This window comes from Orcinus orca, chromosome 10 (genome assembly GCF_937001465.1).
Source record: "Orcinus orca chromosome 10, mOrcOrc1.1, whole genome shotgun sequence".
Classification (NCBI taxonomy): domain Eukaryota; kingdom Metazoa; phylum Chordata; class Mammalia; order Artiodactyla; family Delphinidae; genus Orcinus; species Orcinus orca.
This window is the reverse complement of record NC_064568.1, coordinates 36,348,325-36,369,598: the sequence shown is the minus strand read 5'-3', so window position 1 is coordinate 36,369,598 and position 21,274 is coordinate 36,348,325. Positions and strand designations below refer to the sequence as shown.

The following is a 21,274-nucleotide window of genomic DNA, read 5'->3' as shown; positions in this document are numbered from 1 at the left end:
GCAGGGGACATGAGTTCGAGCCCTGGTCCGGGAAGATCCCCCATGCCTCGGAGCAACTAAGCCCACGCACCACAACTACTGAAGCCCATGTGCCTAGAGCCTGTGCTCCGCAACAAGAGAAGCCACTGCAATGAGAAGCCTGCACACCACAACGAAGAGTAGCTCCCCATTCGCCGCAGCTAGAGAAAGCCCACGCGCAGCAACGAAGACCAAATGCAGCCAAAAATAAATAAATAAAATAAATTTATTAAAAACCAAAACAAAACAAAACAAAACAGAAACCTCAGGACAGTTGGGGGCTTTCTGGAAAGAACCAGGGGCTATGTCCCATCCCCAGGTAAAAGAAGAACCAGGATCCCTGCACATAAAGTGAACTTGTTCTCTGAGAGTAGAGGGCAAGATCCTGGCTAAGTCTGGGCTGCAATTGCCTCCTGACAAAGAGCAGAGCTTCTGGCTACAATTTGTTCTGGGGTCTGGAAAAAGCTTGTTTGAGTGGAACCCGAATGCATGGCAACTTTCCAAATTGCAAAGCAGTGTGCCCCCCAGAGCACAAACTTCCCTGCAATTCCTGCTTTTTTTATTTCACAGGCTAGAAAGGCTAATGTAGAGTCTGCTTTGAATGGTTTGACAGCAACAAAGACAGATCTGGTGCCATGTCTTAGAATGGTTGGGAAGATGAATGTACCCAGTGAGATACTATTTTTTGGGCCCTCTTAATCTATAAAAATAATCACAGAAACAGCCATAGTCTGCTGAATGTTGTAAGGCAAAAGAAATCTTTGCAATATATCTTTCAAGTTGTGTACTTCCTGTACCTTTCCCAGATTTCACTGTTAGACTGAAGCTTCCTCCCAAGACTTGACTTCCTGAATTATTTTTGGAATGGAAAAAGTCATTTTTTCATATTTTAAGAGCACCCTGAAATGGCTCAGCCTTTTTCACATTCTCACTGTTTCACATTCCTAGCCTGGCTCCCTGCCTGTTACAGTGGGGCTCTCCTGGCTTCCAATCCAACAGTGCCTTACAGGCTGGACTTTAAAAAGTGACCCAGAAGGACTTCCCTGTTGGTCCAGCGGTTAAGAATCCACCTTCCAACGCAGGGGATGTGGGTTTGATCCCTGGTCAGTGAACTAAGATCCCACATGCCGCAAGGCTACTGAGCCTGCACGCTGTGGATTCTGCACGCCACAACTAGAGAGAAGCACGCATGCCACAACGAAAGATCCTACATGCTGCAACGAAGATCCTGCGTGCCACAACTAAGACCCGACGCAGCCAAATAAATAAATAAATAGTGACCCAGAAAGGCTGGCTCCAGTGGGGGGTGGACAGAGGGGACAACTGCAGTCAGAAGTGAATCATATTGCCTTAAAGAGCATCAGCCTTAATTTTTTATATTTCCTTTCCTTTTTTTAAAAATTTATTTATTTAATTTATTTATTTTTGGCTGCATTGTGTCTTTGTTGCTGCACGTGGGCAGCCATCAGGGGCTACTCTTCAGTGCGGTGCGCAGGCTTCTCATTGCGGTGGCATCTGCTGTTGTGGAGCATGGCCTCTAGGCACGCGGGCTTCAGTAGTTGTGGCTCACAGGCCCTAGAGTGCAGGCTCAGTAGTTGTGGCACGCGGACTCTAGAGCACAGGCTCAGTAGTTGTGGTGCACGGGCTTAGTTGCTCCGCAGCATGTGGGATCTTCCCGGACCAGGGCTCGAACCCATGTCCCCTGCATTGGCAGGCAGATTCTTAACAACTGTGCCACCAGGGAAGTCCCTAGGCAATGAAAGTTTTTAAAGAGAAAAACGGGAAATAATCTCAGTTCATCATTAAGGTAGGGGGTCAGATTCTTTGTCACTTTCCGCTGTGTGCAGACTCCCCATGATCTTCCTTTAGATGCTATCTTTTTTTTGGCCATGCCATGTGGATGCGGGATCTTAGTTTCATGACTAGAGATCTTAAATCCCGGACCAGGGATCAAACCCGTGCTCCCTGCAGTGGAAGCGTGGAGTCTTAACCACTGGATGCCAGTGAAGTCCCCTTTTAGATGCTATCTTGTTCATGTAGTTTGCTTGCAGGATTACTGAAGGGAAGGCTGGGGAAAAGATCTAGTCATCTGTTCATTATTCTTCATTTCTACTTCTTTTTTTTTTTAATTTTCTTTCTTTCTTTCTTTCTTTCTTTCTTTATTTATTTATTTATGGCTGTGTTAGGTCTTTTCTGTGCAAGGGCTTTCTCTAGTTGCGGCAAGCGGAGGCCATCTTCATCACGGTGCGCGGGCCTCTCACTATCGCAGCCTCTCTTGTTGGGAGCACAGGCTCCAGACGCGTAGGCTCAGTAGTTGTGGCTCACGGGCCTAGTTGCTCCACGGCACGTGGGATCTCCCCGGACCAGGTCTCGAACCCATGTCCCCTGCAGGGGCAGGCAGATTCTCAACCACTGCGCCACCAGGGAAGCCCCATTTCTACTTCTTTAACCTAAGAAAAGAGTCAATAGATTAGGCAAGGCATTGTGTGATCAAAAGACTTAAAAGGTATGTTTGGGCTGGAGGCTAGTTAAGCATGGGGGGCACCTGGTGTAAAGGTTAGTTAAAATATAGTTTTGCTAAAGTGACAAGACAAAAAGCCTCCTGCAAAGAGTTGCTTCCTGCACAGAGTTGCTTCCTGCAGACAGTTGCTTACAAAGCTAGATAGTAAATGTGCCGAGATAGAGAGGAGGAGGTGGGAATTGATTGGGTAAGTAGACGTATCTGAACGTATGTGGAGACATGTGTGGACCAGCAAATAGATGAGGATATGCAAACATTTGTCCCATAATCATGACCTCTTGTCTGTCTGTAACTTAGGTCTCAGGATGTGGCTGTGTTTGAACTTGAGCTCAGAACACTGGGTTCTGTCTCAGTAAACTTTACTGTTCAGCAATAAATCAAAACCCCATTGCCTCCTCTTATCAGTCACCTAGTTACCTGGATTCCAGGAAAACCAATCCCAATGCTAGGAATTAGCTCTAGCACTTGGCATCAGTGGCAGATAATGATATATAAATAACTTCATATTTTGTATAATTGTTCTCATGTGCTGTCTACAAAATAAAATTGCTCTTGCTAAGATCAGTAAAGATCTTCTGGTTGTCCAATCCAGTGGTCACTTTTCAGTGCTTTCCTTCCTGACCCTATCTGTGTCATTAACAGTCTTGATCATTCTCTCCCTGAATCTTTTCTCCATGCTTCCCTTGACATCATTCCATTCTGACTTTCTTCCCACCTGTCTGGACACATTCCTACTCTCTTTCTGCCTGTCCTTTGGCCACTGTATGGCAGACACTACTGGTTGCCTAACCAACAGTTTTCTCCTCTTGTTCCTTTCTGATGAATCTTGATTTTGTCCAAGATATCCTCCCTTCTCTGAGTGGCAATGCTTTTCCCAAGAGTTAAGCCCAGACCTCTGAGATAAAACCTGATTAATCTAACCACTGGTTCTCAAAGTGTGGTCCCAGGACCAGCAGCAGCAGTCTCACCTGAAGAGTTCCAATCATCAAAAATTCAAATTCTCAATATTCAATATCCTGTGATAAACCATAATGGAAAAGAATATTAAAAAGAAGTTTATACACACACACACACACACACACACACACATCTGAATCACTTTGCCGTACAACAGAAATTAACATTGTAAATCAACTATAATTCAATAAAATTTTTTAAAAATTCAGATTCTCAGACCTCACACTAGACCTACTGACCCAGAGCTCTGGGGATAGGGCCCAGCAATGTGTTATAACAAGCTCTCCAGGTGATGCTGATACAGGTTCAAATCTGAGAACTGCTGGTCCAAGTCAATCACGATGAGTGGTCTTGTTCCTCTTCCTAGTGATGGTATCAGGCATGCACATATGATGAACTTTTTGCTAATGAGACATGAGAGCAAGTCTGCTGGGGGAGGGGTCTTGGAAAGATTTCTTTGCTTCTAAAAGAGGTAAAAGGAAAAGATGCTTCCTCTTCATCTGAAAGACACTGTTGTGCTAGATGTGATGCCTGGGAGTGCTATAGCCAGGCTGGACCATGAAGAGAGCAGTCTAAAGGTAGCAGCAGGTTGAGAATAGCAGAGCAGAAAGATGGACAGGGAATGTTATGAGTTGAATTGTGTCCCCCTAAAAGATATATTGAAGTCCTTACCCCCAGTACCCCAGAATGTGACCATATTTGAAAATAGGCTTGTTGCATATATAATCAGTTAAGGTCATACTGGAGTAGTGTGGTTCCTAAATCCAGTATGACTGGTGTCCTTGTAGGATGAAAGACACAAAGAAGATGGCCATGTAACAATGGAAGCAAAGATTGGAGCCTGTCCTACAGGTTTCAGAGGGAGCATGGCCCTGCTGACAACTTGATTTTGGACTACTAGCCTCCAGAACTGTGAGACAATAAAATTCCTTTTTTTTTTTTTTTTTGCAGTATGCGGGCCTCTCACTGTTGTGGCCTCTCCCGTTGCGGAGCACAGGCTCCGGACGCGCAGGCTCAGCAGCCATGGCTCACTGGCCCAGCCACTCCGCGGCATGTGGGACCTTCCCGGACCAGGGCACGAACCCGTGTCCCCTGCATCGGCAGGCAGACTCTCAACCACTGCGCCACCAGGGAAGCCCAATTCCATTGTTTTAAGCCACCCAGTTTGTGTGACTTTGTTATGACAGCCCTAGGACACTAACACAGGGTCCTTGTGATCTATACAGCTAACCATACAGCCATTCTACCTTGATATCACTTGTTATGTAAAATAACAATTTTTCCTTATTGTTTAAGCTAGTTGGATAGGGTTTTTGTTTTCTTTTTATTTCCAGCTTTATTGAGATAATTGACATAACATTGTGTCAAGTTTAAGGTGTACAACAGAATGATCTGATACACTTATACAAAAATGTGAACTGATTACCATAATAGAATAGAGATTGGCCCATTTGTTAAATTTCTACATTTCATGCTGCAGTTTAAAGTGACCTAAACAATATATCTTCTTTCCAAAACTGAGGACTCCTTACGAATTCCAATTCTTTGAGATAAATTTCTGAGTTAGAATGCCCAGTGGGGCTTCCCTGGAGGTTGAATAAATTTGTTTGGGAGGAAAAATTTTCCCTTCCTCCCTTCTAGGTTCATCGGCTGGTCTAATAATTACATTGACATAAGACAGAGTAAGTAAGTATCACATTCAATTACCTAAGTATGTACAGCAGCCCCACAAAGACAGACTCAAAGGCAATCAGGTAATTAAGGCTTATATACCATCCTGAGCTAAGAAGGGGGAAGTGGTCTGGGGCTTCAAAGGGGAGGAAGACAATTCACAGGAAGATGAGAAGAGCAAATGTCTGGTAAACAAAGCTTGTCATGCCACACAGGTAAGTCTTTCTGATATAAAAAATTATCTCTCTCTTTCTGGTACAGGTTCCCTATCTAAATTCTCTTAGGCAGTTAAGGGAGAGGTAAAAAGCTTTTCTTGAGTCTGCTGGGTCTTAATTGCCTTCAACTCAGAACAATCCACATGTGAAAGTAGCACATTTTGGGGTGGTTTTCTGCTACCCCCTCAACTTTTTACACAAGCCCTCACAGTAACCAGAGTCAGATGACTCTTTTCTTTGGGAAGGCTGTGTGTGTGTGAGCTTAATTGCCGAAGTGGGAAAACAGAATGTTGGAACACAATCCCAACCCTTGGTAATTTTGTATAGCATGTTTCAATTGCCAGTTCACATGTAATCACTCCTTACCTGACAAATTGCTTGACTTGCTAAATGAATGCTTCATTTCACTTACCACCAAGAGGAAATAAACGGTGGCCATGAGCAGAGGTAACATTTTACATCAAACGGAAATTACAAAAACCTCTTCTATGGAGTTATAGGCATCCTCAGCAAGGTTTTATTTATTGAAACATATTTCTATTTTTTTTGTTAGTTTCTTGGCTTTTTTGGTTTCTGTTTTTTTTCCTTCTGATGATGGAATTAATATATGCATAAAAGGATTAAAATTTAAAAAAAATTTTTTTTTAAATTAAAAAAATTAGGGCTTCCCTGGTGGTGCAGTGGTTGAGAGTCCGCCTGCCGACGCAGGGGACGTGGATTCGTGCCCTGGTCCGGGAGGATCCCACGTGCCGCGGAGCAGCTGGGCCCGTGAGCCGTGGCCTCTGGGCCTGTGCATCCAGAGCCTGTGCTCCGCGACAGGAGAGGCCGCGACAGTGAGAGGCCCGCGTACAGCAAAAAAAAAAAAAAAAAAAAAAAAAATTAAAAATATTAATTTATTAATTAACTTATTTTTGGCTGTGTTAGGTCTTCATTGCTGTGCATGGACTTTCTCTAGTTGTGGCGAGTGCGGGGACTACTCTTCATTGTGGTGCGTGGGCTTCTCATTGTGGTGGCTTCTCTTGTTGCGGAGCATGGGCTCTGGGTGCGTGGGCTTCAGTAGTTGTGGCATGCGGGCTCAGCAGTTGTGGCTCAGGGGCTCTAGAACGCAGGCTCAGTAGTTGTGGCACACAGGCTTAGTTGCTCTGAGGCCTATGGGATTTTCCCAGACAAGGGCTCTCACCTGTGTCCACTGCATTGGCAGGTGCATTCTTAACCACTGCGCCACCAGGGAAGTCCCAAAAGAATTTTAAAAGATTAGAACATTTGATTTTTTTAATTAAAAAAATTATTTTTTTTTTGCAAGGAACCCGTGGCTGATTTCATCTAATTCATGCAGCCTGTACCACTCCTGAATTACATACTGTGCTCACTTTCCCCAAGGAATCAGCCTGTGTAGGACTCAAAGTGTGTCCTTAAGATACTGAGTTAGCCAGCCAAGCCTAGGGTTTCGACGCCCCTTGATAAAGAGCTCTTCTGGGCCAAGCGACCAGGACATGCCTGTCATAGAAGGGGCCTCAAACTTTCTCATTACAGCCTCAGTCCTGCCCGGGAACTACAGTGCCACCTCTGCCTCTCCCAGGGTGTAGCACGGCTCTCCTAGTGTCTGGAATTTCTCAGAGAGGTCCTGAAACTCCAGGACCAGGAGGCCTGGTTGAAAGGACAGCATCTTTCCCTGGTAGCAGGACCAACTACATAATTTGCAGACCCAGTACAAAATAAAACAAATTCTTAAGAATTTACAAATTCCTCCTCAACAAATTGTTAAGAATTGCAAGACAGCAACAGCAGAATATTCAGCCAAGTGCAGGACCTTTCTGACCTTGGTTCTCTGTGTGACTGCGCAGTTCACACACCTGTGAAGCTGGCCCAGCCACAACTGTGAGCCTTTCTACGTGTACTTTATTTTATTTTTATTATTATTTTTATTTTTGGCCACACCACACAGCTTGTGGGAATCTCAGCTCCCCGACCAGAGATCAAACCCGGGTCCCCTTCAGTGGAAGCGTGGAGTCTTATCCACTGGACCGCCAGGGAAGTCCCTTTATGTGTGCTTTAAACACATCATTTATTTAATGTTCTTAACCCCATTTTAATGATGAAGACTGAGAGGTTAAGTAACTTTCCCAAGGTCATGCAGTTAGGAAGCGATTTGAGTCTGGATTCACACTCTGCTTCTAAACTGGAAAGCGCCAGCTCTGTTTCCAGGGCAAAGGGTAGACAATCTTCACATTTAACAAAGTCCATTGTTGGTAAACAATGCCTTCTTGTTCTGGTAGGACGGGATGGAATCTTCCCTGATAAGCCTGGACTGCCCACAGCCAGGAAGAACTGCCTAAAGCCACTGCCTCTAATACTATAAAACTGTTTCAAAAGGCTTAAAAACCCTTTCTGCCACTCCGACCTCCCTTGCTTTCCTAACCCTCATCAGTCACAGCTGAGCGGCTTCCTGGTGCTTGTTTGTATTCTCCTCCACCCCTCCTCCCAAGGAAAATAGCTCTAGGGTGTTTTAAAGCCTTTACTTAGGACAGCTTCACTCCACCCCGCCTCCAGACTGCCTGACCTTCTCCCTCCCGCTGAGCAACCCTCCACCGACATCTTCCTTCACTAGAGCTCTGGGTCCCCTGAGCACCCCACATTGGGCCTGTCCTGGAAAATCGTCCAGGCTTACAGAGACAAAGGTGGGGTGGGGGAGTGGGAGGTGAGAGAGGGGGCTCCTAAAAGCTCACTTCAGAGATGACTCTGGCAGCCCCCCAAGGGAGTTCTTCCATGCCTCTGTGAGCCATCAGGGGCTGAATGGTAAGGAAGAGAGCACTGAGTCCCCAGGTCCAGGATGTCAAGGACAAGGGGAGGGAGGCCACGGAGACCAGGAGCACCCCGCCCCGGGAAGGCCACTGTCTCCAGTTTGGAGTTGATGACTGACATCCTCTGACTTATCTCAGGTTTTTCATTAAAAAAAAAAAAAAAATCAGGGACTTGCCTGGTGGTCCAGCGGTTAAGACGCCGCACATCCACTGCAGGGTGCATGGGTTCGATCCCTGGATGGGGAACTAAGGTTCCCGCATGCCATAAATAAATTTAAAAAACATTTTTTAAAAATCACTTTGTAATTTTCACAGTGGATTTTAAGGTGGCAGAACTTTTTACAGGTTCTGTTATGAAGGCACTATAACAACTCACAATACTTTTCAGATTAAAGTAACCAAACTGAGTTCACCTTACTGAAGAAAAGTCTGAACACATTCATATTCACTATTTTTTTTTTTTTTTTTTTTTGCGGTACGCGGGCCTCTCACTGTTGTGGCCTCTCCCGTTGCGGAGCGCAGGCTCCAGACGCACAGGCTCAGCGGCCATGGCTCACGGGCCCAGCCGCTCCGCGGCATGTGGGATCCTCCCGGACCGGGGCACGAACCCGCGTCCCCTGCATCTGCAGGCGGACTCTCAACAACGGTGCCACCAGGGAAGCCCCAATATTCACTATTTTTATTTTTGGTTTTATATCAATATTACATCCCCTGCTGGTCCTGAATTCTTACTATCATTTGTCTCTGTCCAGTCATAATTAAAATGCAGTAAAGGAGGGAGACCCTAGCCAGAAGACACGTGAACTGATGGAAGAAAAATCTGCCCCGCCACAGAAACCCAAGACGGATGCTGTTGCAGCAAAAATAGAAATGAAGTTTCCCTCTCCTAAGAACAAAGAAAATGAAGGGAACAGTGAACAGGCTAGAAAAGAAACATAACCTGGCCTGAAAGAGTTAATCACTCCTAGTTTTATTTTAACTGTTACTAATCTTGTAGTGTCTGTAACTAGATTTGTACTTCACAAAGCTAACCTATCACTCTTTAACATTGTGTGAATTACATCCTGCACTCCCTTGTAGCAAATCACCCCTTGTAGCTGTTTGCATTTCAGAAAGGAGGTCGAAGGTTGATAACCCAGAGACTAATGGACCAAATTACCGGGTTGCCTGACGCCAGCGGTGACTGTTTTGAAATAATGCAAGAAGAATGCAAGACCTTCACCATTTTGATCCTTATCACTCACTTCGGACTGAGAACTTCCCGTATAAGAATCCCTGTAATTCCCTAGGGAAGGGAGGCACAGTTCTTGAGGCACTAGCCTACTGTGTCTTTCTTTTGCCTGGCAAAGAAAATAAAAAAGGCTATTTATCTTTTTAAATAAATTTATTGATTGATTTTTTAATTAATAAATTTATTTATTTATTTTTGGCTGCATTGGGTGTTCGTTGCTGCGCACGGGCTTTCCCTAGTTGCATCGAGCGGGGGCTACTCTTCATTGCGGAGCACGGGCTTCTCATTGTGGTGGCTTCTCTTGTTGCGGAGCACGGGCTCTAGGTGTGCGGGCTTCAGTAGTTGTGGCACGTGGGCTCAGTAGTTGTGGCTCGCGGGCTCTAGAGCACAGGCTTAGTAGTTGTGGCACGCGGGCTTAGTTGCACTGTGGCACGTGGGAACTTCCCAGAAAAGGGCTTGAACCCGTTTTCCCTGCATCGATGGATTCTGAACCACTGCGCCACCAGGAAAGTCCCCTCTCTATTTCTTATCTTCCAAATCTCTGTCTCTATATTTTTATTCGGCATCAGTGCACAGGGAGCCAAGATTTTTGCAACAATGCAAAGAATTTCTTGTGGAAGCTGCTTTCTGCTTCGTGCTCCTGCTTCATGGTATTGATTAGTGCACAACACTCTCCTGAGTTTGTCAATACGCACAGCAAAATGTTCTTGACCTCTTCAATGTTGTTATATACCTGTCAACTGAAAAAAAATGCACAACCTAGAAGTCGAGAGTTGTTTTATTTGGTGGACATACTGAGAACTTAAACGTGGGAGACAGGCTCTCAGACAGCTCTCAAGGACCGTTCCTAAGAGGTAAGGGAGGAGCCAGGATTTATAGTTTTTGCAACAAAGACCAGGTAGTGGGAACATCAAAAGATTGCTGTTAATTAAAGAAAAACAGACATCTCAAGTTAAGGAATTTAGTGCTTTTCTATGTATGGGAAGATGCAAAGTCTGGCTCATTGAAATCATTCCTTTGATATGCACCTCAGCTATCTGGGGCCAGTATCCTATGTCTTCTCATCCTGAGTCTCCTCAGGTTGCACTATCGGGGGTCGCTGTAATGTGGTGGTTTGATGGCTGCAACATCCTGTTTACTGATATGGTAGTGGCATTCTTAGTTCACACTATTAGCCACCACCATGGTTTGAGGTTGGAGGACAACAGGACAAATTTCGATAGAGAAGTGGGTGCTTTCGGGGTATGACTGCTGGCTCTGCTGTGCTGATGACATGGACTAACACCTCAAACCTCCACAGGCATCTGAAACCTCAAATGGCAGCACATCATCTGTGATCATCTTCCTTAATGAGCAGGATTTATTTATGGCAAAGTTCCAGGTCAGAAAGCCCAAGATTTAGCACCATAATCCTAAATTTGCACCCTTCACTAATCCTGGTGACCCCCTTGAGCTTGTGTGAGGGGTAGGGGGATATTTCAGACTTACAGGGACCTAGTACTTTATCCACGATGAATTCCTGAGATTCATCACTGTTAGTGGGGGTGGGTGCCATTATTGCCACCGTTGACTAACAAAAAATGCACAACCTAAAAGTTGAAATTGAGTGTTATGTTTTATTCGGTGGACAAAACTGAGGACTTAAGCCCAGGACACAGCATCTCAGATAAATCTGAGAGACTGCTCCGAAAAGGCAGGGGCGGAGCCAGGATGTTAGAGTTTTTGCAACAAAGACCAGGTAGTTGGAACATTAAAAGAGTGCTGTTAATTAAAGAAACCCAGATATCTCAAGTTAAGGAATTTAGCATTTTTCTATGTATGGGAAGATGCAAGAGTCTGGGGTCACTGAAATCATTCCTTTGATATGCACCTCAGCTACCTGGGGCCAGTATCCTGTGTCTTCTCATCCTGAATTTCCTCAAGGTGCACCATGGGGTGGGGGGTGGGGGGGCTGCAGTGTCTGATGATTCGATGGTGGGCATTATTTTTCTATCCTGAGTTCCCTCAGGGCTCACGGCTGGGGCACCTGTAATGTGATGGCTTGACGGCTGCAACATCCTTTGTTTACTAATATGACAGGCAATATTTTTCATTCACACCACCTTTTCCTGGTCATTGACTACCCAACATCACCCAGACATGACCTCCTTTTTTCTAAAAGGGAACCTTTAAATTAAAGTTTACCCTGAATTAATCAATTCAGTAAACCATCCCCTAATAGGGTACAAGTAATGTACCCCAATCCATAGCCTTCTTTCCTTTGGCTTGCCTGAATAATGAGGAAGGCTTAAATTCTACCTAAATGGCCTTTTCAACAGTCTTTTTAGTCATAAAATAGTCATGCTACAAAAAGTAGCATGTACATAGCCTTAATAATATTAGAATTTATATTATTTTTAATGTCTGTTTAGAAGTACTATAACTTATTTGTATAAATTCTCTTATCAATGGATGTTCAGATTGCTTTATACTCATAAAATCTCTGGGCTGAATATCTCTTCATGTCCATTGAAGGGGATCAGAGTATGCCACCCCCAAATATGCCACTTTGGCATAAGAATTATTTTGAGTTGAAAGAATATGAGAAACAGCAGATGCAGGAAGGGCTCTGTGCCCTCCTCCTTTTTACCTAAAAGCAGGACAAATTTCCTGTGAGTGTTATGGAGCAATGGCTCCTGTGTCCATGGCACAGAAAGCCAAACTCTGACAGAGGATGTTTACAGCAAAGTAAGGGGTTATTGCAGGGCGCCAAGCAAGGGAGTGGGAAACAAGTCTCAGATCCAGTCCATCTTGGTCTCTGAGTTGGGGGTGTTTTCAAAGGGAAAGAACAAAGAAGCTGGGATTAATTATCATCTGGGATTAATTATCGTCTTGGGACATTTCTATGACATTTTGTAAGCATATTTTGGGAGACAAGATATCTCTGGGTTACAATTCTCTGGCCCGGTGGTTCATGGCTCAGGGGCCTATTAGCTCATCTTGCCCTGGAGAAACAACCTGAGTTTGTATGTTAATGATGATATTTACAACAGCAATTTTTGTACATCAACTATGTTATCTACATATCTACATCAACTATGTTATCTACAACTATGTTATCTACAACAGTTTAGTCATCTGACTCTGGTTGATTAGCGTTCAGTTAGCAAAAGATTATGGTCAAAGGGGACAAAAGAGGGATAGAGGTCAGAAGGGACAAGAAAGGGAATAAAGTTTTGGATAGAGAGATTAATCATAAACTTGGTAAAGGGAACCCACTGTTGGGGGGCTCAGTTTCATGAGAAAGGCACCCTCCCCATACTAGGAGGTGGGGAGCTATCGCTGAGGTGAATATTCACAGACAAATATCACTTCAGCAATCCTTATCTTCCATTAGTTTCCCTCACATATTTACCTTCACGTAATTTACTGCCCTGAGAAGCTCAAACCCCTTTTGTCTCATCACATCTCCAAAAAATATCACTCTTTGTTAAAAATAGTACATAAGCTCTCAGGCCTAATGGCTTCTTTGGGGTTTTCATGTCATTTCTGTGAGGCCTCTCCTATCCATATGAAATAAAACTTTTTCTGTTGTTAATCTGTCATGTGTCAGTTTAATTTGTAGGGCCTCAGTCAATAAACCTAAGAGATTAGAGGAAAATGTTTTTTCCTCCTTTATACCATCTTTGTCCACATAACCAATTATTTCCTTGGACTGAAAATGTCTGTCATATTTGACATTGATACTTATTGCCAAGTGTACAAAGAGTGTAGACATATTCATGCCTACTATCAAAGTATGTTTAAGCATTCTAATGTGCCTAATTGTTTTCTTAGACCCAAATCCCACTGCCTCATGAAGTCTTCTACTCCCACGCACCAGCATCTCTTTCCCTTTTGTGCAATCCTTTCCACCTAGGGTCTGCAGCACTTTGTAGCTGAGCATTTCACTGTTTTCTTGAAAAAAAATTATTATCTTTTTTGGCCAAGGGACTTGGCTTGCAGGATCCCAGTTCCCCAACCAGGGATCAAACCTGGGCCCTGGCAGTGAAAGCGCTCAGTACTAACCACTAGGCTGCCAGGGAATTCCCACCGTTAATTCATCCAAAAAAAAAAAAAAATTCCAGCTTGTATTTGTGCCTGGTCCTATGCAAGTCAGTGGAAATACAAATATTAATTAGACCAAATTACCACCTTCCAGGAGCTCACAGTCCAGTGGGCATCTAAACCTTGTTGTTAAATGCATATTGTGAGTAGCTGTGGGGTGGGATGTGGGGTGGGATTTAAAAAATGGATATAATTATTCTCCTGTTAACAATCGGACAGAACAGCACCGGCACAGTAAATGGTGTCTGTTTATGAGTCCCTGGGACTAATAATGAGAGGTGCTCAAATTTACACTCCCCACCCTCCCAAGCGTGGGAATGTAATTACAAAAGCAGAGTAAGTTTCCCAACTAAAAGTACCACTGCTTACTCATCCCAGCAGCTAGAGCATTTGGCCCACCTAGAAGGCACTCAGGAAATATCTGTTGAATGTTGGAGAAATTAATAAATGCATGGATGGATGAAGACAGCTTACTATAAGCAAGGAAAAACTGCAATTTAAAGTATTTACAATCTCCCCATGCCTAAAGAGGGCAGATCCTCCTGAAGTTGCCTTTGTTTTGATGATGGGGTGGGGAAGCACTTGGGAGAAACTGATAGGGAATGAAAGGTCCTCTATTACAACAGGAAAGAAAAATCCGGGGAGACAGCTAGGAAGGGGGGAGGAGGAGTTCTTGACAAGAGCAGAGCATGGTTTGGAGAGGAAAGGGGAGATGTGGCAGCTACTAAAAAGAGCAGGTGGGGAGAAATATGTTTTAAGACTTTTAGCAGATCTATTGTGTTATTTGTGATCTTCCCAAGAAGACATCAGTAAAAACAATGTACTCTTCTGTGTCTGGTCAGGACTCGTCTTTTTTTTTGCGGTACGCGGGCCTCTCACTGCTGTGGCCTCTCCCGCTGCGGAGCACAGGCTCCGGACGCGCAGGCTCAGCGGCCATGTCTCACGGGCCCAGCCGCTCCGCGGCATGTGGGATCTTCCCGGACCGGGGCACGAACCTGTGTCCCCTGCATCAGCAGGCGGACTCCCAACCACTGGGTCACCAGGGAAGCCCAGGACTTGTCTTTTGAATGTGGGAAGGTATCAAGCCGGGCCCAGCGTGAGAGCAGGGACAGTGTGGGAGGCCTAGGGTCCTTTGTGTTTACATGCACCTTGCGTGTTCGAGAATCACGGACTAGAACTCTCTTGCTGAGTCAGAGCTGTGATTTGGTCGCTCAAGACAGAAGGCGGGGAACACGAATGAATTGTAGAATTACAGCGGTGAGGAGGGACGGGGATGACTTCCTTTGGCCCCAGGAGGGGTGTGTTGTGGGTAAGTAGTGATTCTCAGCCTGTTTGCTTAGTCCAGTGCCTGGCACCTAACAAGAGGTCGGAATGTATCTGCGACTGGTTGAATCCTACAGAATAAAGGAGGGGACGGATTACAGAAATCGGCGATTATTATCCCATTGTAGAGATGAAGACACCGAGTCCTGAAGGTGACTCTAACCAGGCCTCTTGGCGGTCAGGGCAGAGTCAATGCCCTAGTCGCCGTCCTGGCTCCCGCTGCCATCCGCCCCCGCTCCCACCGGCCTCCCGCCACAAGCGCCCCACCCACCCCATACTTCCGGATTCCGCTCCGCCCCCTCAAAGCAGTTCCGGTTCCCGAGGCTGGAAGACGCGGCCCTGAACGGTGTTGCGGTAAGTCCGCGCAGCGAGGGCCCTTAGAACTACTGGGCCCGGCAACAGCGGGCCCAGGCGTCAGCGGGCCCTTATTTCTCGGACATTACACCGGACGTTACGCGGCCGCCATTTACCTCACGAAAGCCAGAGGTTCCGGCTTGAGGGTGACGCCATTTCCGGGGCTGGGCGAGCAGGCGAAGGCCGGAAAGGACTCCAGCCTCGCTTTGTGGGTGGGAGGAGTCAAGGAGGGCCCGCTCGGTATTTCCGGGTTTCTTGTTGGAGTGCCGGGGAGTTTAGGAGAGGCGGTGTCACGAGTAGAGTTGCTGGATTTGGCAAAAAAAAAAAAAAAAAAAAAAATGCAGGGCGTCCAGTTAAACTTGAATTTTTAGATAGACAACAAATAATTTTTTAGTATAGGTATGCCCCAAATATTGTACGGAACGTATTTACATTAAAAAAATTCCTAATTTATCTGAAATTCAAATTTAACTGGACGTCCGGTATCTTATCTGGCTACCTTACTCTTGTGCGCCCCCTGCCCTGGGCTCTAATATCCAGTGGCAAAGCTGGTATCCTCTAGGCCTGTATCCATCAGGGAAACAGGTAACAAATTTCGCCCAGACTGTCAGAATCAGCTGTCGCTACCTATGCCGCTTTTAGCGCCAATCCTAATGGGCCAGCCTCACGACACCCCGGCAACAGCTGGGCCCATTTTGAGTCCCCATGGCAGCGCCCCCTGTGTTCCCTTTCACGGCTGGAGTCAGGCGCGGTTTGTCTTCTCTTGTGGGAAAGCTGAGCTCCATGTAGGCTAAGTGGCCAGAGGCTAGAAGTTGCCAGGTTTTTTGAGTGTGGGATAAAGTGATGTTTGGAGTCCAGATTTTCAGTGTTAACAGTGGACAGCTTCAGAGAGCCCAGTGATGTCAAGGGGAGAGCATTAGTCTCATCTCACCTCTCGTTTTGCTCATGAGACCCAGTGAGAGAAATGGAGTTGTCCCTGTGGTAGAGCTGGAGCCTGATTCCCAGCCTCCTTCCCCTGCTCTGTCCATACTTGCTGCTGCAGTCAGCTGGCAGCATTTATGGTGGGCATTTATTAAAGTAATGCCTTTTTACAGATGAGCTCTTGGGGGCTTTATTGTCCCTAAACTCCGCTACAGCCTCTTGACCTTCACCTTAAAGCTTTTTTAGCCTTTACTGTGCCCAGTAGGGAAAATGACTATTTGGCCTCAGCTGGGGAAGCCTGCCCTTTGCCTACTCCAGCCATGCTGCTCTCACCCCTGTGGGTGGTGTGAGCCAAGACTTGTTATGCAGAGCCAAAGGCATGTTCTTGGCATGGGTGGGTCTGACCGTGTAGGTGGAAGGGCGTCATTTTCTGTCTTGCAGATTGGGCCCAATGGTATGTGGGGTCATGTGGCGTCTAAGGACTTCAGGGTTCTACTATGGGCCAGGCTTTGCTGCCACTTCTGATTTGAACCTGAACCTGCTGCTGGACTCACCCTGAGTGCTGGGATTCTTTGGGCTGTGTGCCCCGAGGATGTGCCTGGACCTGCCTGTCGGTGTCCCAGCAAACCTACAGCCTCCCTACACAGACCTAGCCTTTCCAGGCTCCTCAGCCCAGACCCATGAGCTAATGAAATAGAGCAGGCTGTGCGCTCTAGAGCCCGCGAGCCACCACTACTGAAGCCTGCGTGCCTAGAGCCCATGCTCCGCAACAAGGGAAGCCACTGCAATGAGAAGCCCGCGCACTGCAACAAAGAGTAGCCCCCGCTCGCTGCAACAAAAACCATGTGGTCGCCGCAACAAAGACCATGAGCAGCAACAAAGACCCAACACAGCCAAAAATAAATTAATTAATTTTAAAAAAAAGAGGGCAGGCTGGAGGTCACTGGGCTCAAGGTCAGTTGGTGGGACAGCCAGCAGCTTTGTAGCAACAGAAGTGGTAAAGAGGCAAGGAAGGAGTGCCAGAAAGGGGTGTTCCCCGGGCAAGGCTCAGAAGTTCAGGGGGTGGAAAAGGGGTGGGGTGGGAGCCTACTGATAGTAATTTCTTCTTCTGTGAATGATTAGCTCTCAGCTGAAGGGGGTGATCTAGGAGGAGGGCTCAGCTAACAGGACCTCTGGACTCTGGGCAGAGTGTCCAGAGGGCTGGCATGTGGCCTGTGGAAGAGGAGGACATGGTTGGGTGGCAGGCCTGGGCTCAGAAGACTGGACTGGAGTGAGATCAGGCAGCTGTGGGCCTTAGGAAATCTCCTTGGACTGGCAGATGGCCTATTCTTGCAGCAGCAGCTGTGGGGTCCACTGGCCCTGAGCCCTCAGAGCCGTGGCTGTGGGGAGCCTCCTGTCTGGCCTTGCAACGGTGTAACTAGTGCTTTCTTCCCCCTAGGCAGCCATGGATGCCAGGTGGTGCTGAGAGCAGTGGGGCATGGCTGCAGCCCTGCAGGTCCTGCGTCACTTGGCCCGAGCCCCCTTGAGCCCGCTCCTCTGGGGGGGCCCATTGGCCCGGCTGGCCAGTAGCATGGCCCTGGCAGAGCAGGCACAGCAGCTGTTTGAGAGGACTGTGGGTGCCGTGCTGCCGGGCCCCATGCTGCAGCGGGCACTGTCTTTGGATCCTGACAGTGGGCAGCTGAAGGTGAGGGACCGGAGCTTTCAGCTGCAGCAAAACCTCTACCTGGTGGGCTTTGGCAAGGCTGTCCTGGGCATGGCAACTGCAGCTGAGGAGCTCTTGGGCCAGCATCTTGTGCAGGGCGTGATCAGCGTTCCCAAGGGGATCCGTGCTGCCATGGAGAGTGCTGGCAAGCAGTAAGGAGCCTTGGGGGGCTGCTCCTATGTGGAGGGGAACCTGGGCCCAGACTCAGGCTGGATCGGGGCTTCCTTCCTTCACCAGCTTCCATTTTCTTCTGGGACTGGCCTGGCTCCAGGGTGGGTGTCAGTGGGTGTCCTTTTTAATGTCCCCTTCACCTGTACATCTGGGAAATCAGGTGGGAAGAGGAACCCACCCCATATCTTGCTCTCTGTTCTCTCTCCCCTGAGGGAGATGCTGTTGAAGCCACACAGCCGTGTCCAGGTATTCGAGGGCGCGGAGAACAACCTGCCGGACCGAGATGCCCTGCGGGCTGCTCTGGCCATCCGGCAGCTGGCTGAAGGCCTCACAGCTGATGACCTGCTGCTCGTGCTCATCTCAGGTGTGGGTGCCAGATTGGCTCAGGACAGTGTGTTGATGGGGGGTGGGGGTTTCCAAATATCAGCCCTGCAAGAAGCTGTTGGTCTGAGCTCTCAAGGTCACAGGACAAGGGAGCAGTAAAGAGCCTGGATGGCTTAGTCCTTGGTGGCCTCCTGTGAGCTGTGGAGTCCTCCGCTTGACTGACCTTGTTGGATAACCGTGAGAGGGCACCCAGGGAGCACCTCACTCAGGCCTTGCCAGGAAAATGTCTCTGTTGCTGCTGTCTGTACCATTGTCACCTGGGGCTAGAACCCTGGTTTCCAGCTCTCTCAGAGTCTCCACCCTCGTTCTCCGCTGTCTCCTCTAGGTCTGCTTTCTTTTCCAAGCTGTTAAGGAATAGTTCTTCCAGTGTCTGTTGGGACCTGGGCTACCCCAAAGCAGGGTTCAACCTGGGTGTGGTGACTGTGCACACATTCACTGTATGTCCACACGGGGGCACCCTAACCCCTCTTTCTAGCCTCCTCTTTTCTAGCCTAATATGAGCACTGACTGCCTGACCCCCACCCCCCACCCCGGGTAGGGAAATCCCTTTGTCATCCATCCCCTCTGCCCAGTGTCTTCATTGTATCTGCAGGTGGGGGCTCGGCCCTGCTGCCCGCCCCCATTCCACCTGTAACACTGGAGGAGAAGCAGACACTCACCAAGCTGCTGGCGGCCCGTGGAGCCACCATCCAGGAGCTGAACACCATCCGGAAGGCCCTGTCCCAGCTCAAGGGTGGGGGGCTGGCTCAGGCGGCCTACCCTGCCCAGGTGCGTGGGTCTCTTCTTCCCCAGGCAGCTCTGGGCTGGTGGAGCCAGGCCCACGTGTGCCAGGGAGATGAAGGGCAGAGGCCTGGTACAGGAGTCCACAGGGCTAGGTGTTTTGCACACCCACTTGAGAGGGGTTAGAAGTGGGTGAGGAAGTGCACTGGGTGGTGTGAGGACGTGTGGATAGGTGGAGGCAGTTTGATCTCATGGGCCCTGGGGCAAGGATCAGGTGGGACTGAGCCTTGCCTCTGCGACCCCTCCCCAGGTGGTGAGCCTGATTCTGTCAGACGTGGTGGGGGACCCTGTGGAGGTGATTGCCAGCGGCCCCACCGTGGCCAGCATCCACAGTGTGCAAGATTGCCTGCACATCCTCAATCGCTATGGCCTTCGTGCTGCCCTGCCACGTTCTGTGAAGACTGTGCTGGCACGGGCTGACTCTGACCCCCATGGGCCACACACCTGTGGTCATGTCCTCAATGTGATCATTGGCTCCAATGCACTGGCACTGGCTGAGGCTCAGAAGCAGGCCGAGGCGCTGGGATACAGGGCTGTGGTGCTGAGCACAGCTATGCAGGGAGATGTGAAAAGTGTAGCCCAGTTCTATGCACTGCTGGCCCGAGTGGCTGGAACCCGCCTCACCATGCCTGGGGCTGGAGCCTCTGTGGAGGAGGATGAACAACTCTATGAACTGGCGGCTGAGCTCCAGCTCTCAGACCTGCAGCTGAAGGAGGCTCTGGAGGCCATGGTGGGCACTCGGGGCCCGGTCTGCTTGCTGGCTGGTGGTGAGCCCACAGTGCAGTTGCAGGGCTCAGGCAAGGGTGGCCGGAACCAGGAACTGGCCCTGCGTGTTGGAGCAGAGCTGGGACGGTGGCCGTTGGGGCCTGTTGATGTGCTGTTTTTGAGCGGTGGCACTGATGGGCAGGATGGGCCCACAGAGGCAGCCGGGGCCTGGGTCAGGCCTGAGCTTACCAGCCAGGCCGCCGCCCAGGGTCTGGACGTGGCTGCCTTCCTAGCCCACAATGACTCACATACCTTCTTCTGTCGCTTCCAGGGTGGGGCACACCTGCTGCACACGGGGCTGACTGGCACCAATGTCATGGACGCCCACCTCCTGTTCCTGCAGCCGCGGTGATATTGTAGGTCATGTTTTGGGAACCTAGAGGAGACCTGCAGGGCAGCGTCCTGGAGCAGACCAGGTTTGGTCCCCAGGGCCTCCCCAGGCTTTAGGGCCTCTCCTCTCCTTGGCCCTAGCTACATGGTTGTCCCTCACACCTCCCAACCAGGGCCTCTGCTTTGTGTCCAACTCCTCAACCAGACAGGCAGATGGGGGTTCTCTTCCACCCCTACTTTTTCAGCTGTGGCAGCAGGTACCCCTGAGGACCAGGACGAGCCCCTAGGCCAATTTGCTGCTCCCATTGTTTTCCCCCAGGCAGCCCCTCTGCACAGCTCCTGAGCATGTTTCTTCTGTGGGGTGAAACAGGAAGGACTGAAAATAAAAAGGACCACACTATGGGTTCTCAGTGCTTCTTCCCTCACAGCAAAGGTTAGCGGGGAGCTGCCGGGAAGGGGAATGGTGTTGGGCAGCAGCCCCTGTGCCAGGGCCCTGCAGGAGTTCTCCGTACCCATCTCTGCAGGGCACTTGCTTCACTTAAACAGGAGCTTGGGAGGGTTGAGCGTGGCTCCCAACATGCTTGATGTGGGTGAGCAGAGACCCCAGGGAGGACAGGCCTAAGAACTTTAGTCTGTGAGGTCTGGGAGGGACTGGCCACCCATCCAACTGTCACTCTCCCCTGTGGCATCCCTGCTGAGGTCTCTCCACCCTGTGATGGAGTGCCTCTCTGGGCACATGCTTACTGCCTGCCACCAAGGACTTCCTTCTGTCTTTGGACAGCCCTTAGCCAGACTGTACTTTCTTTGGTTGATAAACCCCTATTTATCCAGGGGTTACCCCCAGCCACACAGGACACTGGGTGTTGTTTCCTTGTGTCAGACCCATTTTCCCAGGCTGAACCACTCCCTACCCTCAGAGCCTTTAGCTGTTTCTCTGGGAACACAGTCCAGTTCCTGGTGCCAGCCTGCAGTGGGGGTCTCCAGTGCTGGGATGGTGGGTCAGAGCAGTGGTGGGGTCCAGCAGCCCCTCTCCCCTTCTCCTGT

The 21,274-nt window shown here is 48.6% G+C and overlaps 1 protein-coding gene across 4 annotated transcripts; it reads left to right on the top strand.

The window, feature by feature from the left end:
• Positions 1-14,382: 14,382 nt before the first annotated feature.
• GLYCTK (glycerate kinase) lies at positions 14,383-20,640 on the top strand. Of its 4 annotated transcripts, none has more exons than XM_049715496.1 (6): positions 14,383-15,177; positions 17,537-17,952; positions 18,184-18,335; positions 18,948-19,123; positions 19,386-19,902; positions 20,172-20,640. In XM_049715496.1, exons 2-6 carry the CDS (start codon positions 17,576-17,578, stop codon positions 20,258-20,260), a joined length of 1,311 nt encoding a protein of 436 aa, XP_049571453.1. In that variant the 5' UTR covers positions 14,383-15,177; positions 17,537-17,575; the 3' UTR covers positions 20,261-20,640. The 4 variants fall into 4 exon arrangements, with proteins under 4 accessions (XP_049571453.1, XP_033280425.1, XP_049571452.1 ...); XM_033424534.2 differs by adding an exon at positions 16,540-17,052 and having other exon boundaries at positions 14,384-15,177; positions 19,386-20,640; XM_049715495.1 differs by having other exon boundaries at positions 14,384-15,177; positions 17,541-17,952; positions 19,386-20,640.
• The last annotated feature ends 634 nt before the right edge of the window (positions 20,641-21,274 follow it).